At 50.2% G+C, this 13,920-nt stretch overlaps 1 protein-coding gene across 1 annotated transcript in view; it reads right to left on the bottom strand.

Annotated features, from left to right (window-relative positions):
• LOC147102600 (protein unc-13 homolog D-like) overlaps positions 1 to 13,920 on the bottom strand; it is an 81,222-nt gene that overhangs the window by 35,406 nt on the left and 31,896 nt on the right. The window contains exons 5-6 of the mRNA XM_085963255.1: positions 8,929 to 9,059; positions 7,866 to 7,986 (exon numbers count right to left, since the gene is read on the bottom strand). Coding sequence (XP_085819381.1) covers positions 7,866 to 7,986; positions 8,929 to 9,059 — 252 coding nt within the window. The remainder of the gene's footprint in view (positions 1 to 7,865; positions 7,987 to 8,928; positions 9,060 to 13,920) is intronic.

Here is a 13,920-nt window from a genome sequence, read left to right as displayed (position 1 = left end):
ATTCCACCCCCAACCTCCGCATTACTGTTTGGAGGTCGATATACCACTCCCACTAACGTTTTCTGCCCCTTGGTATTTCTCAGTTCTACCCATACAGATTCCACATCATCAGAGCTAATATCCTTCCTTACAATTGTGTTAATCCCTTCTTTAACCAGCAATGTTACCCCACCTCCCTTTCCTTTTTGCCTATCTTTCCTGAATATTGAATACCCCTGGATGTGGAGTTCCCAGCCTTGGCCACCCTGGAGCCATGTTTCCGTAATCCCAATCAAATCATATTCGTTTACCTCTATTTGCGCAGCTAATTCATCCACCTTATTACGAGTGCTCCTCGCATTAAGACACAAAGGCCTAGAAATTCAGTATAGCCGCTTTTGGGGCGGTAAAGTCGGGCGGCCGCTAAAGTTTGCGCCCGGCGCAAAGTCGCGCCCCCTTCAGCGATATTCAGTCGCATCGCCCCAAGAGGTTGCTGCTGCGCTAAAACAGGCGATGCACGACTATCTTTAGGCGCTAAGCCGGCGGTGCTGAGCAATACCCCCGAAGCCGGGCGCAGCGCAGGTGCGGCGAGTTGTTGATTGACGGCAGACACTCTGGCGCCGGTCAGCTCTTAAAGGGGGAGGGTGGATTTGTTTGCCTGCCACGCCCTGCACACTGCAGCCCTCAACCTAGGCCTGACCACTTCAGCTTCACCTGCACAACGCCCAGGGCTATGGAGAAGGCCAGAGAGAGAGCGCAGTGCTTCAGCGACGGTGACCTGAGGCTGCTGGTTGGCGGAGTGGAGCGCAGGCACCATGTTCTGTTCCCAGAAGGTGGCAAGAGGCCGCTGCTCAGCGCCTACCGGAAAGCCTGGAGGGAGGTCTCAAACAGGGTGTCTTCCAACAGCGTGGTTGCCAGGACTCCTGTGCAATGCCGGAAGAAGTTCAGCGACCTCACTCGGGTTGTCAGGGTGAGTACCCTTTCCAGTGTCCTCCTCATCCCTGCATGTGCACCTCACTTTATGGGCAAAGGGACCTCAAAGCCCTAATGGCCAGCCCTCATCCAGCAGCTATGGGACTGGCATGAAAATCACTTGCACATTCAGCACTTTACACACTGTACAAGCTATTCAACCATGGGAGGCATTGCAGACAAGATCAGGGCTTCACACCGTACAAGCTATTCGACCATGGGAGGCAGTGCAGACAAGATCAGGGCTTCACACTGTACTTCGAGGCCGTCCTTTCTCTTGCAGGCCAAGGTGGCGCACAACCGGCGGAAACGAATTGACACCGGGGGAGGCCGTCCTGACGTAAAAGAGCTCTCCGACCTCGACCAGCGTGTGGAGCGCATTATGGCAGGCCGGCTGATTGGACCCGTCGCCAGTGGAGATGCCGACCCTGTTCTGGGCACCAATGGTAAGGGCATCACCTTTTTGACTTCGCTCGTTCCACTTGCGCCTCAGATCAGCATCCTTTGCCACTGTCTGACCAATGCAGTGAATGGCACCACTCATGCCTCCCTCGCTGCCGCCCTGTCCTCACTCTAAAGCTACTCTTGTGCCTTCCTGCTTTCAGATGGTGAATTGCCAGGTGAGGAGGCGGGCCCTCAAGCTGCCACTGTCAGCGCTTCGGAATACGAGGAGGAGGAAGAGGAAGCCGGCCCGTCAGTGCCACCCTCAGCCGCGCCAGCCCATGGCGATGTAGGGGACACGTCTTCCCTGGAGGGGAGCCGGGGGGAAGGGTCGGAGGAGAGTGAAGCTCCGGGGCCCAGTGGCCTGCAGCAACGCGGGAGGGGTGGGGAAGCTCGGCAGACTTCTCCCCAGAGGGTGAGTGCGGCCTCCAGTCCTGCGACGGTCAGCGCAGAGGAGGTGCGGCTACTGGAGGAAATGGCCGTCCAGGCTGAGCGCAGGCACAATGAGCTCATGGCTGCAGTGGCAAGGATGCCTGACTCCATTGAGTCTTTGTCAAGGAGTGTGCAGCAATTTGGAGCAGCACAGGCCAGGAGTCTACAGGACTTCGCGGCAGCACAGGTGGCGTCGAGCCAAGTGCTCAGTCGTGCCGTCCATTCACTGGCTGTTGTCATGCGGACACAGACCAGGGCCACATGGGCACTAACTGCTGCCACCCTCGCTGGATCAGCCAGGCATCGCCAGGGCACTCGCCGTGCAGCAGCAGCCCAGCAGTCTGTTCTTCAGCTGTTTGCTGCGCATGCTGCAGTGCTGGCCCGTGTGAGTGCCAGTGTCTCAGGCGACCAGCGAGCACCTGCGATCTGCCAGGTTGGCACCATTCCTGCAGCCGACACTGCCACTCCGCCATTGCAGCTGCCACGAGCCGCTGGACAGACTGCTGCCGCCCAGCCAGAGTTGGAGCAGTCAGCAGCCGGCCACTCCAAGGCCAGAACTGGTGCAGGCCGACCCCCAAGGGCATCTGCCGTCTCGCCATCTGCCCCTCAGCAGCCTTCCCCCAGCCTTGCTGCAGCCACTGGGCTCCCATTGAGGAGGAGCTGCAGGGCGGGCAGGGGCCAGGCAAGGATGCGAAAGGCATCGCCCTTGCAGGGCAAAAAGTAGAAGGTATGCACAAATGCCTGGTGCTTTTTGTCAGGCCGAGACTGGTGCAGTTGTGTTTGTGTAAGGCCGAGACTGGTGTCTTTCTTTCTTTTTGTAAGGCCGAGACTGGTGCAGTTGTGTTTGTGTAAGGCCGAGACTGGTGTCTTTCTTTTTGTAAGGCCGAGACTGGTGCAGTTGTGTTTTTGTAAGGCCGAGACTGGTGTCTTTCTTTCTTTTTGTAAGGCCGAGACTGGTAGTTTTGTGTTTTTGGAGGGGGCTTCTCCACATGAGGATGTAATGTGGGAAGGGCAGAGGTTTGCAATAAATTATTGTTGTTAAATTGCAGTGTGCATGGTTTTTTTGTTAAGTCCTGGTTGCCCTGCTCGGCTGAGGGCTTGTGGAGCGGCTACATTCATCTGCTGACATTGGCACAAGCCATTCCCTGAGAGGGGGCCTAGAACCGACGTTCAATAAGCCGGCGACGGGCGGCCCTTGCACTTTCTGCCTCCCTCCTGTGCTGGTCCTCCTCCTCCTCCTCCTCCTGAGGTGGTCCTCCAATCTCTGGTGGCAGTGCCTGAGTCCTGCGGATAGCCAGGTTGTGCAGCATGCAGCAAACGACCACGAAATGGGAGACTCGCTCCGGCGAATACTGTAGGGCTCCACCGGAACGATCCAGACAGCGGAACCGTTGCTTCAGGACGCCGATTGTTTGTTCGATGATGTTCCTGGTCGCTTGATGGCTCTCATTGTATCCCTCTTCAGCAGGGGTGCTGGGCGCACGGAGCGGGGTCATCAGCCAGGTACACAAAGGATAGCCTTTGTCCCCGATAAGCCATCCTCGTGGGTGAGGCTGTGCCTGGAACATGTCTGCCACAGAAGTCTGTCGCAGGATGAAGGCATCGTGGCTGCTGCCTGGAAAGCGGGCATTGACAGCTAGGATGAGCTGCCTGTGGTCACACACCAGCTGGACGTTGAGCGAATGGTAGCCCTTCCGGTTGCGGTAATCCTCGGCATTCTCCAGAGGTGCCCGCAAAGCCACATGCGTGCAGTCAATGGCGCCCTGCACCATGGGGAAGCCCGCGAATGCTGCAAAGCCCATTGCACGCTGTTGCTGCTTGGCAAGGGCCATGGAGAAGGAGATGAACTGACGTCTCCTTTTGAAAAGGGCATTGGCCACCTGGCGGATGCAGCAATGCACGGCAAACTGGGAGATGTTGGCAATGTCCCCAGTAGCGGATTGGAAGGAGCCGGTGGCATAGAAGTTGAGAGCCACCGTCACCTTCACTGCCACCGACAGAGATGTCCTGCTCCTCAGCTGTGGCATCAGATCACCGCCAAGCAGGTGGCAGATCTCTGTGACCACCTCCCTTCTGAATCGCAGCCTCCGAACACACTGCTCGTCAGACATGTTGAGATAGGAGAACTGCTGGCGGTATACCCTGGGTGGGTAAGGCCTCCTTTCCCGATGCCTGTTGCCCCCTCTCCGTCTAGCCAGGGCTGCCACTCTCTCACGGCGTCTGTGAGCCCTTTGGATGTAATTGAGAAAGCCAGCGTTTACACCCATTGCAGCCCCCATAATATGCTGGCAAACAATGATATGTCAATGAAGGCAAAGACAAGTGGAAAGCTGTGGCCTGAAGCCACAAGTACCTGTCCGAGTGTTGGGCCAAAGCAGAAAGCTCTCTACCTTGGTCTCTCTCCAAAGATCCGTTTCTCAAGAAGGAGTGCTGCGAAATGGCAGCCTTTTCTAGTGCAGGAGGAGTGCCCTTTAATTTGCGCCCCCCGCGCCCCGCATCGACTGAGCACCGTTCCACTCTAACAGTCGCTAGGGGCGCCAGGCGCACAATGGGGCGTCGCGACTGAATTTCCGGTTGGGGGCGCACAAAGGGCGTTGCACGAGGAAATGACGTCATGATCTGTGCGCGCAGCTGAGCGCGCGCAAAGACTTTGCGCCGCCGCTAAATCTCTAGTGAAGTTGGGGCGAGGCGCAGATCGTGCTGCGCCCGGCTGCTAGCCGCCTAGCGCCCGACATCTACTCCTCCTAAGGCGCTACCGGCTGGCGCAACCAACTGAATTTCTAGGCCAAAGCCTTCAGGCTTGTTTTATTAACGCTCTTAGACCTATTAGAATTACTATTTACTGTGGCCATGTTTGATTTAAACTGTTGATTTCTCTGACTGCCACTTTTGTTTTTCTCCTTCCTATCTTTTGCTTTTATCCTTGTTTCCCTTTTCTCTGTCCCCTGCTCAGGTTCCCAATCCCCTGCCATTTTAGTTTAAACCCTCCCCCAGTGCACTAGCAAACACTCCCCCTAGGACATCGGTCCCGGCCCTGCCCAGGTGCAAACCATCCGGTTTGAACTGGTCCCACCTCCCCCAGAACTGGTTCCAATGTCCCAGGAATTTGAATCCCTCCCCCTTGCACCATTCCTCTAGCCACGTATTCATCTGAAATATCCTTCTATTTCTACTCTGACTAGCACGTGGCACTGGTAGCAATCCTGAGATTACTACCTTTGAGGTCCTATTTTTTAATTTACCTCCTAACTCCCTATATTCCGCTTTTAGGACCTCATCCCGCTTTTTACCTATATTGTTGGTACCTATATGCACCACGACAACTGGCTGTTCACCCTCCCCTTCCAAGATGTTCTGCAGCCGCTCTGAGACATCCTTGACCCTTGCACCAGGGAGGCAACACACCATCCTGGAGTCTTGTTTGCGGCCGCAGAAACGCCTATCTATTCCCCTTACAATAGAATCCCCTATTACTATAGCTCTACCCCTCTTTCCTCCCGTCCTGTGCAGCAGAGCCACCCCTGGTGCCAGGAAGTTGGCTGCTGCTGCCTTCCTCTGATAAGCCACCCCCCCCAACAGTACTCAAAGTGGTGTATCTGTTTGAGAGGGGGATGTCCACAGGGGACCCCTGCACTACCTGCCTGTTGGTCACCCATTCCCTTTCTGCCTGTCCAACCTTTGCCTGCGGTGTGACCAACTGATTAAACGTGCTATTCACGACGTCCTCAGCCTCGCGAATGGTCCAGTATGAATCCAATCGCAGCTCCAGCGCCGCAATGCGGTCTGCCAGTAGCTGCAGCTGGACACACTTCCTGCACACATAGTTGTCAGGGACACAGGAAGTGTCCCTGAGTTCCCACATAGCACAGGAGGAGCATACCATGGCACTGGGCTGTCCTGCCATGACTTACCCTTTAATTAATTGCAATTAAATTAAATCAAATCAATCCCACCAATTACACTACAGTTAAATGGTATATTTAAGGGCCCTGGTTTTTCAACAGTCCCCGCTACACCACAGAGACTTTAGAAACTATAAACCATAGAGTTAAAGTTTATAAAGAGAGAAATACTCACTAACCAATCACTTACCTGCTTTCTGGTGACGTCACACCTCAATTACTTTTTACTTCTCTCCCTCCCTAAGATTGGAGATTAGTACTCCTACCTGAGCCTCTAGGGCCTTTTATAGTCGCTCCGTCGCTCCGAGATTTCTCCCGCCACCGCCGCTGATGCACTGAGGCCTACCTGAACCTCTAGGGCCTTTTATAGTCGCTCTGCCGCTCCGAGATTTGCCCTTGAAAAAATCTCACTTTGGGCCTCAGAATCCCAACACGATCAACACCAGCAGCACCGGGCACACCAGCAGCACCAACATCCACACCAACCTTCTCCGCAATCAACTGATGCTGCACTGGACACATGGCTTCATCATCCATGCACATTGCTGCCCAGGTGCCGGCGATGGCCTCACCATGTCCAGATTTACTTCACTTAACACTGAACACCCTGGCTGCCACATAATGCACCAGGTTGGCACCACCCCACACCAACACCATAAAGCATCCCTACAATGCCCAAGCCATTCCTTTCACACTCATCACCATTGGGAGGGCGGCGGGGAGGGTGGACATTATGCCTCACCATTCACTGCAACTCACTAAGTCACTTCCAAAGGTGCACACAAATCTGTCCAAGAAGGCAAAGTGTTCACAATAAAGATTTCAATGTTTGACAGCACATTACCAGAAACTTTACATGAACATTGGCTAAACCACCCAAGTGCCTACCCTTGTGTGTTCTTAGTTGGTATGCTTGCAGTAGGATGAGGGTGAGTGTGAGGGGTGGCTAGTGAGATGGGGAAGTGATCATGTAGATAGAGAGGGATGGGTGGAGGTGCAAGGTAAGTTGGTGTGAGTAAAGATGTGCAGGAGTGTGGTAGGGAAGGCAGAGTGATGGGGATGTGATGAGTGGCACAGCAGGATGAGGTTGAGTGTGGCTTGGCAGTAACGTTTTGTGATCTATTGAGATAATTGAAAGGTTTGCGCCACTGCAGCCTGGTCCTCCTGAAGACATCCCTGCTTGTGCCCTCCAGTGCAATGTGCAACCAGGCTGCGTTGGTGTCCTGGGGAGGTCTCTTCTGCCCATTGGAAGGGAAGAGAACCTCCCTGCGTGCTGTGACTTCCTCCATATGGAGGAAGTCATGGGAGAGCCTGGGTGCAGTCGTGCACCTTTGTGCAGTGCTTGTCAGCACCTCAAAACACTGACAGCACAACTGTCAAAATGAATGTGAACATGGCACCTTTAAGGAAACCAGCTGATGTCGCGTCATCAGACCCGTTTCCTTTTAATTGGCCGGGCACCTTGCAGGGCGGGCTTAACAAGCCCAATTAGGACAATTCACTTGGAGGAGGCAGGATGAAGACTGGTGCAGAGTTTGAGGCCGCTGTCTGCTCCGGCCGCACCGGACTTGCCACGGCTGGCGAAATCGCGGCCATTAACTCTGTTTCTCTCACCATTGTAAAGGTGACCTGGACCAACCCACATTTCAACGGCTATTTTGTGCATACATGAGGGACCAGAGAATAGAGGGATGGCATATATGAGGGAGGAGGGAACAGAGGAATATGGGAGCACGGTTAGAATAGATAAATTAGAGTGGGAGAAGGCACATGTGGAGTATAAACACCAGCACAGACCAGTTGTGCCGAATGACCTATTTCTGTGCTGTATAGATTCTATATATGTACTTCTGTGGGCCAGTGCCCACAAGGAGACTTCCCATACCCATCTCACACAAAGCCCTTATAGCCAGCAAGCACAGCAGACTTCCTTCCCATTTGAGTTGGAGTCAAACCCAGTTCTCAAAGGTGAAAGCCCAATAACCCACCCAGTCCCCAATGGTATACTATCCTGTCACCATTTCTTCGTTGTTTTTCTGAAGTAAACAACACTGACTGATGTTAACTGGATCATCCCCACACGCACACACCCACATACACAAAGCAATAACCAAGTTATTTACTCCAGGATTGTAATACCTGGTCTTTCTTCACAGCCCGCTGGACCATCTCCACCGTATTGTTGTACACCATCTGTAACCACTTGGGTAAAGGTTCACTGAACCATGTGTGGAAGTCATTCAATGGAAGAGGGCTGTCTCTGGAAAAACACAGGGAACCAACCTTCAATGTGATGTTTATACACAGTGGGCTGAAGCACAGTGATGCCAGAAACAGCAGTTTTGGTCACTAATTGGGAGGTTTGATAGATTTTGGACGGGATGGTCAACGGACAACTTCACAGTAGTAGAGGTGACCAGGGACAATTGTCCATGTTGCTAACACTGCCCCAGAGTAGCTGAGCTTTTTTAAATTATTCATTCTTGGGATGTGGATGTTGCTGGCAAGGCCAGCATTTATTGCCCATCCCGAATTGCCCTGGGGTGACTTGCTAGGTCCCTTCAGAGGACAGTTAAGAGTCAACCACGTTGGTGTGAACAGGTAAGAATGGCAGGTTTATGTCCCTAAATGGATTTTAAGACAATCTGACAACCTCATGGTCACTTTTACTGATACCAGCAGATTATTTCCAGATTTTTAAATGCCACGGTGGGACTTGAACTCTCGTTCTACTGGATTATTAGTCCAGACCTCTGGATTACTAGTCCAGTAACATAACCATTACACTACTGTAAGGACATGTACAACGGCGATACACTGTATAAGAATGTATTTGAGCACAGTACCTGTGTATTGGCAGCACACTAAGTACAGTATACATGTCAGATGTACAGTGTAAGCAAATGTATGCTGATGATGCACTATCTTAGTATAGGATAAGCGTATCAAAGGTATAGTGATGCATATGTGTTGGAAGTACACTGAGTATACATACATTTGTTGGAGGTGGGCTACGTGATTACATGTATGTCAGAAGTACACTGCATGAGTACCTGTGAATTGGTAGATTGCATGAGTACATGTGTACCAGACTACATGAGTAGATAGATCTGAATTGCTGGTACACCTCATGAGTATATGTGAGTCACTATGAGTACCCTCTGTGCATATACATGTGCTGCAGATGCACTGCTGTACTTACTCCGGTGATAAATAAATTTGTTGATGCATTAGCTGTTTGAGCTTCTGGTAGAGCTGGAATAGACCCTCAACAATTGCCTTGGACTTGCCACCTCCAATACTTATCACTTGTTCCCGGAGATCCTCAGCAACCTGGAGATAAGCAGATAATATTAAAGACCCAAATAAGGTGAGGCACAGCTTCATTTTTTGTGCCAATTCTCTTCCCTTTTGTCCCCTCTTCTCCTGAAGTGCTGACTCTTGCTGACGGACAGTTGTATGGACACAAGTAGCCTCCAAAACCTCCTCTAAAGTGGCCGTTGCTCACTAGTGAGCCTAGACGAAATGTCAGCAGTATTCAACCGTGAGTCATAACAGACAGGCCCATTCCTATCTTCACTCAACATCCACAGATGCAGATAGTGATAGTGATCAGGAGCGGGCACCCTGCCGGATCTTGTTACTTTGCCCTAGCCCGGGGTCTTGAGGTCAGTTGGACTCAACTGCTGCTTCATCAGAGACCAGCCAACTCAACACAGACCTGAACTAAAACCTAAATCCTTTGGTCTGTATGGCTCAGTGCAACGCCAAGCAGTGGTTTTTGTCCTAGGAACAGAAGTAGACCATTCAGCCCCCTCAAGCCTGTTGTGCCATTCACTTAGATCATGGCTGATCAATATCTCAACTCCATTTACCCACCTTGATTCTGTATCCCTTAATACACTTGCCTAACAAAGATCTATCAATCTCAGTTTTAAAATTTTCAATTGACTCTTAGCCTCAACAGCTTTTTAGGGAGAGAGTTCCAGATTTCCACTACCCATTGTGTGAAGAAGTGCTTCCTGACATCACCCCTGAACGGCCTAGCTCTAATTTTAAGTTTATGCCTCCTTGTTCTGGATTCTCCTACCAGAGAAAATAGTTTCTCTCTATCTACCATATTAACTCCTTTAATCATCTTAAACATCTCAATTAGATCATCCCTTAAACTTCTCTGCTCAAGGGAATGGGCACCAGGATGTAGCATAAGAAACAAGGTGCATAAAGGATTGGGAGAGACAGATAGAGTAAGAAATAGTACTTTATTAGGTGGGGTCAGACTAAGAGAGAATACAAGACAGTCTACAGTGCATGTGTGTAAACGCACAAAGCATGGCAAATAAGGTTGGTGAGCTGCAGGTGCAAATGGTCACATGGGAATATGATGTTGTGGCGATAATGGAGACCTGGCTCGAAAAAGGGCAGCATTGGGTACTAAATATTCCTGGATATAAGGTGTTCAGTAAAGATAGAGAAGAAAGGAAAGGAGGTGGGGTGGCAGTATTGATTAAGGAGGATATTACAGTGCTGGAGAGAGAGAGGATGACCTGGAGGGGTCAAGGACAGAATCTATTTGGTTAGAGTTAAGAAACAATAGAGGTGCCATTACACTACTAGGTGTATTCTGTAGGCCGCCAACTGGTGAGAAGGATATAGAGGAGCAAATTTGCAGAGAACTTAGAGAAATGCAAGAACTATATAGTGATAATGGGGGACTTCAACTATCTTAATATAGACTGGGATAGTATTAGTGTAAAGGGCAGAGGGAGGGGGGAAAATTTCTGAAGTGTGTTCAGGAGAACTTTCTTGATCAGTACATTTCCGGCCCAACGAGGAAGGGGGCATTGCTGGATTTGGTTCTGGGGAATGAGGTGGGTCAAGTGGAGCAAGTGTCAGTAGGGGAACATTAAGGGAACAGTGATCTTAGTATCATAAGGTTTAGATTAGCTATGGAAAAGGACAGGGAGCAATCTAGAGTAAAAAAACTTAATTGGAGGAAGGCCAATTTCAGCGGGTTGAGAACTGATCTGGCCCGGGTAAATTGGAATCAAAGATTGTCAGGCAAAACTGTAATAGAACAATGGGCTGCCTTTAAAGAGGAGATGGTTCGGGTACAGTTGAGGTACATTCCCACGAGGGAGAAAGGTAGGGCAACTAAAGTCAGAGCTTCCTGGATGACAAAAGAGAGAGTAAGATGAAGCAGAAAAAGGGAGCGTATGACAGATGTCAGGTTGAGAATACAAGTGAGAAACAGGCTGAATATAGAAAGTTCAGCGGGGAAGTGAAAAAGGAAATAAGAGGGGCAAATTGGGAGTATGAGAATAGATTGGCAGCTAACATAAAAGAGAATCCAAAAGTCTTCTATCGGCATATAAATAGTAAACGGGTCGTAAGAGGAGGGGTGGGGCTGATTAGGGACCAAAAAGGAGACCTACGCATGGAGGCAGAGGGCATGGCTGAGGTACTAAATGAGTACTTTGCATCTGTCTTCACCAAGGAAGAAGATGCTGCCATAGACATAGGGAAAGAGGAGGTAGTGGAGATACTGGATGGGATAAAAATTGATAAAGAGGAGGTACTAGAAAGGCTGTCTGGACTTAAAGTAGATAAGTCACCAGGACCGGATGGGATGCATCCTCGGATGCTGAGGGAGGTATGGGTGGAAATTGCGACGGTACTGGCCATAATCTTCCAATCCTCCTTAGATACGGGGAAGGTGCCAGAGGACTGGAGAATTGCAAATGTTCAAAAAAGGGTGTCAGGATAAACCCAGCAACTGCAGGCCAGTCAGTTTAACGTCGGTAGTAGGGAAGCTTTTAGAATCGATAATCAGGGATAAAATTAATAGTCACTTTGACAAGTGTGGATTAATTAGGGAAAGCCAGCACGGATTTGTTAAAGGAAAATCGTGTTTAACTAACTTGATTTGAGTTTTTTGATGAGGTAACAGAAAGAGGATTGATGAGGGCAATGCGGTTGATGTAGTGTACATAAACTTCCAAAAGGCGTTTGATAAAGTGCCACATAATAGGCTGGCCAGCAAAGTTGAAGCCCATGGAATGAAAGGGACAGTGGCAGCATGGATACAAAATTGGCTAAGTGACAGGAAACAGAGAGTAGTGGTGAACGGTTGTTTTTCAGACTGGAGGAAGGTATACAGTGGTGTTCCCCAGGGGTTGGTACTAGGACCACTGCTTTTCCTGATATATATTAATGACTTGGACTTGGATGTGCAGGGCACAATTTCAAAATTTGCAGATGACACAAAACTTGGAAGTATAGTGAACAGTGAGGAGGAGAGTGATAGACTTCAGGAGGACATAGACAGGCTGGTGGAATGGGCGGACATGTGGCAGATGAAATTTAACGCAGAGAAGTGCGAAGTGATACATTTTGGTAGGAAGAATGAGGAGAGGCAATAGAAACTAAAGGGTACAATTCTAAAGGGGATGCAGAAACAGAGAGACCTGGGGGTATATGTGCACAAATCGTTGAAGGTGGCAGGGCAGGCTGAGAAAGTGGTTAAAAAGGCATACGGGATCCTGGGCTTTATAAATAGAGGCATTGAGTACAAAAGCAAGGAAGTTATGGTGAACCTTTACAAAACACTGGTTCGGCCTCAACTGGAGTATTGTGTCCAATTCTGGGCACCGCACTTTAGGAAGGATGTGAAACCTTAGAAAGGCTGCAACTAACACCGTCTGTCTATGAGAGTCACTGACTTAGAATCTCACAGTATGTGTCCGCATCTCCTCCAACAGCACGGACCTGGAACCTTAATACCCCCTTGCTCCACTTTAACAGGGTGATACCATCAGGTCCAGGTGTCAGCTGTGGCTCAGTTGGCAGCACCCTCGCCTCTGAGTCACAAGGTTGTGGGTTCAAGTCCCACTCCAGGGACTTAAGTACAAAATCCAGGCTGACACTTCAGTGCAGTGCTGAGAAGGTGCTGGAGGTGCTGTTCTTTGGATGAAACGTTAAACCTAGCCCTCTCAGGTGGATGTAAAACATCCCACGGCACTATTGGAAGAAGTGCAGAGGAGTTCTCCCCGATGTCCTGGCCAATATTTATCCCTCAACCAACACCGTTAAAACAGATTATCTGGTCATTATCATGTTGATGTTTGTGGGACCTTGCTGTGCACAAATTGGCTGCTACATTTCCTACATTACAACAATGACTACATTTCAAAAGTACTTCATTGGCTGTACAGCTGTTTGAGGTCATGAAAGGCGCTATATAAATGTAAGTTCTTTCCTTTTTTCTCTAACATCAGCTGTCCGATGCCACCTGGGCAACATCCCTCAGTTGCTAGTCTTCACCGAATTCACTGAAATTTGCGCATAATGTCTGAGAGAGGTAAGGGGTCAGAGGGGGAATCCCTGACTTTAGGGAGTCCACCTCCTACAAGGTGCAGGTGTGGGGTTGCTGGGGAGGCATTCTGTTACAGCAGTGGGGGATGGTGAGGTTAGTGGCACTGTGCTGGCACCAGGTTAGTGATGCCCACAGTCGCCATGGCCTCCCTGCGGAGTAGCATCGAGCTAGAAGCTTCCACCTTCTTCTCTGCCTCCTTACTACCAAGGAGGTTATGCTCACCAATTGTTAGCTTTCCTGCAGATCCATCACAGCAACGGAGGGCAGACGAGGGGGAAAATGACAATGAAGAAGAGCATGAAAAAAGGAAAATTGTCCTTGCGGACCAGGAGGATGACATTGCCAAGGAGGATGTGAAGGCCAAGCCCGTCCATGAGTCCCTGGGCCTGGGCCTCCATCATGCCCCTTCTTCCTCTATCACAACCCCCACCATCTCACTCCCTGTATCACTCGCTGTCTTCCTCTCATGCACCAGCTCAGATACTTGCAACTGGGGAGAATTAGATAGTAAGGGTACAGCAGGCTATAGCTATACAGTACACGTGAGCTGGAGCATACTGCAGAGTCTCTCCTGTCCTGTCAAGGCAGTGAAAGCACCCCTTTAACATCCCAATTGTCCTCTCAGTGACCACGCTGGTAGAAGCACATGCCTTGTTGTGGCACTCCTCTGCTACTGTTTACCCAACTCATCATCCATGGAAGCAATCCGTTGACATGATTTCCTTCTTTGAGGAGCTCAGGCACTGGCAAATGCCAAAGGATGAATGTATCATGACAACCCAGCAAACCTCGCATTGACTGTCATCACACACAGTCTGT

The sequence above is a fragment of the Somniosus microcephalus genome, chromosome 21 (assembly GCF_052327205.1).
Source record: "Somniosus microcephalus isolate GS21.2 chromosome 21, FLI_Smic_1.0, whole genome shotgun sequence".
NCBI lineage: Eukaryota > Metazoa > Chordata > Chondrichthyes > Squaliformes > Somniosidae > Somniosus > Somniosus microcephalus.
The sequence above is the reverse complement of the archived record's forward strand: the minus strand, read 5'-3'. Positions and strand labels throughout refer to the sequence as shown.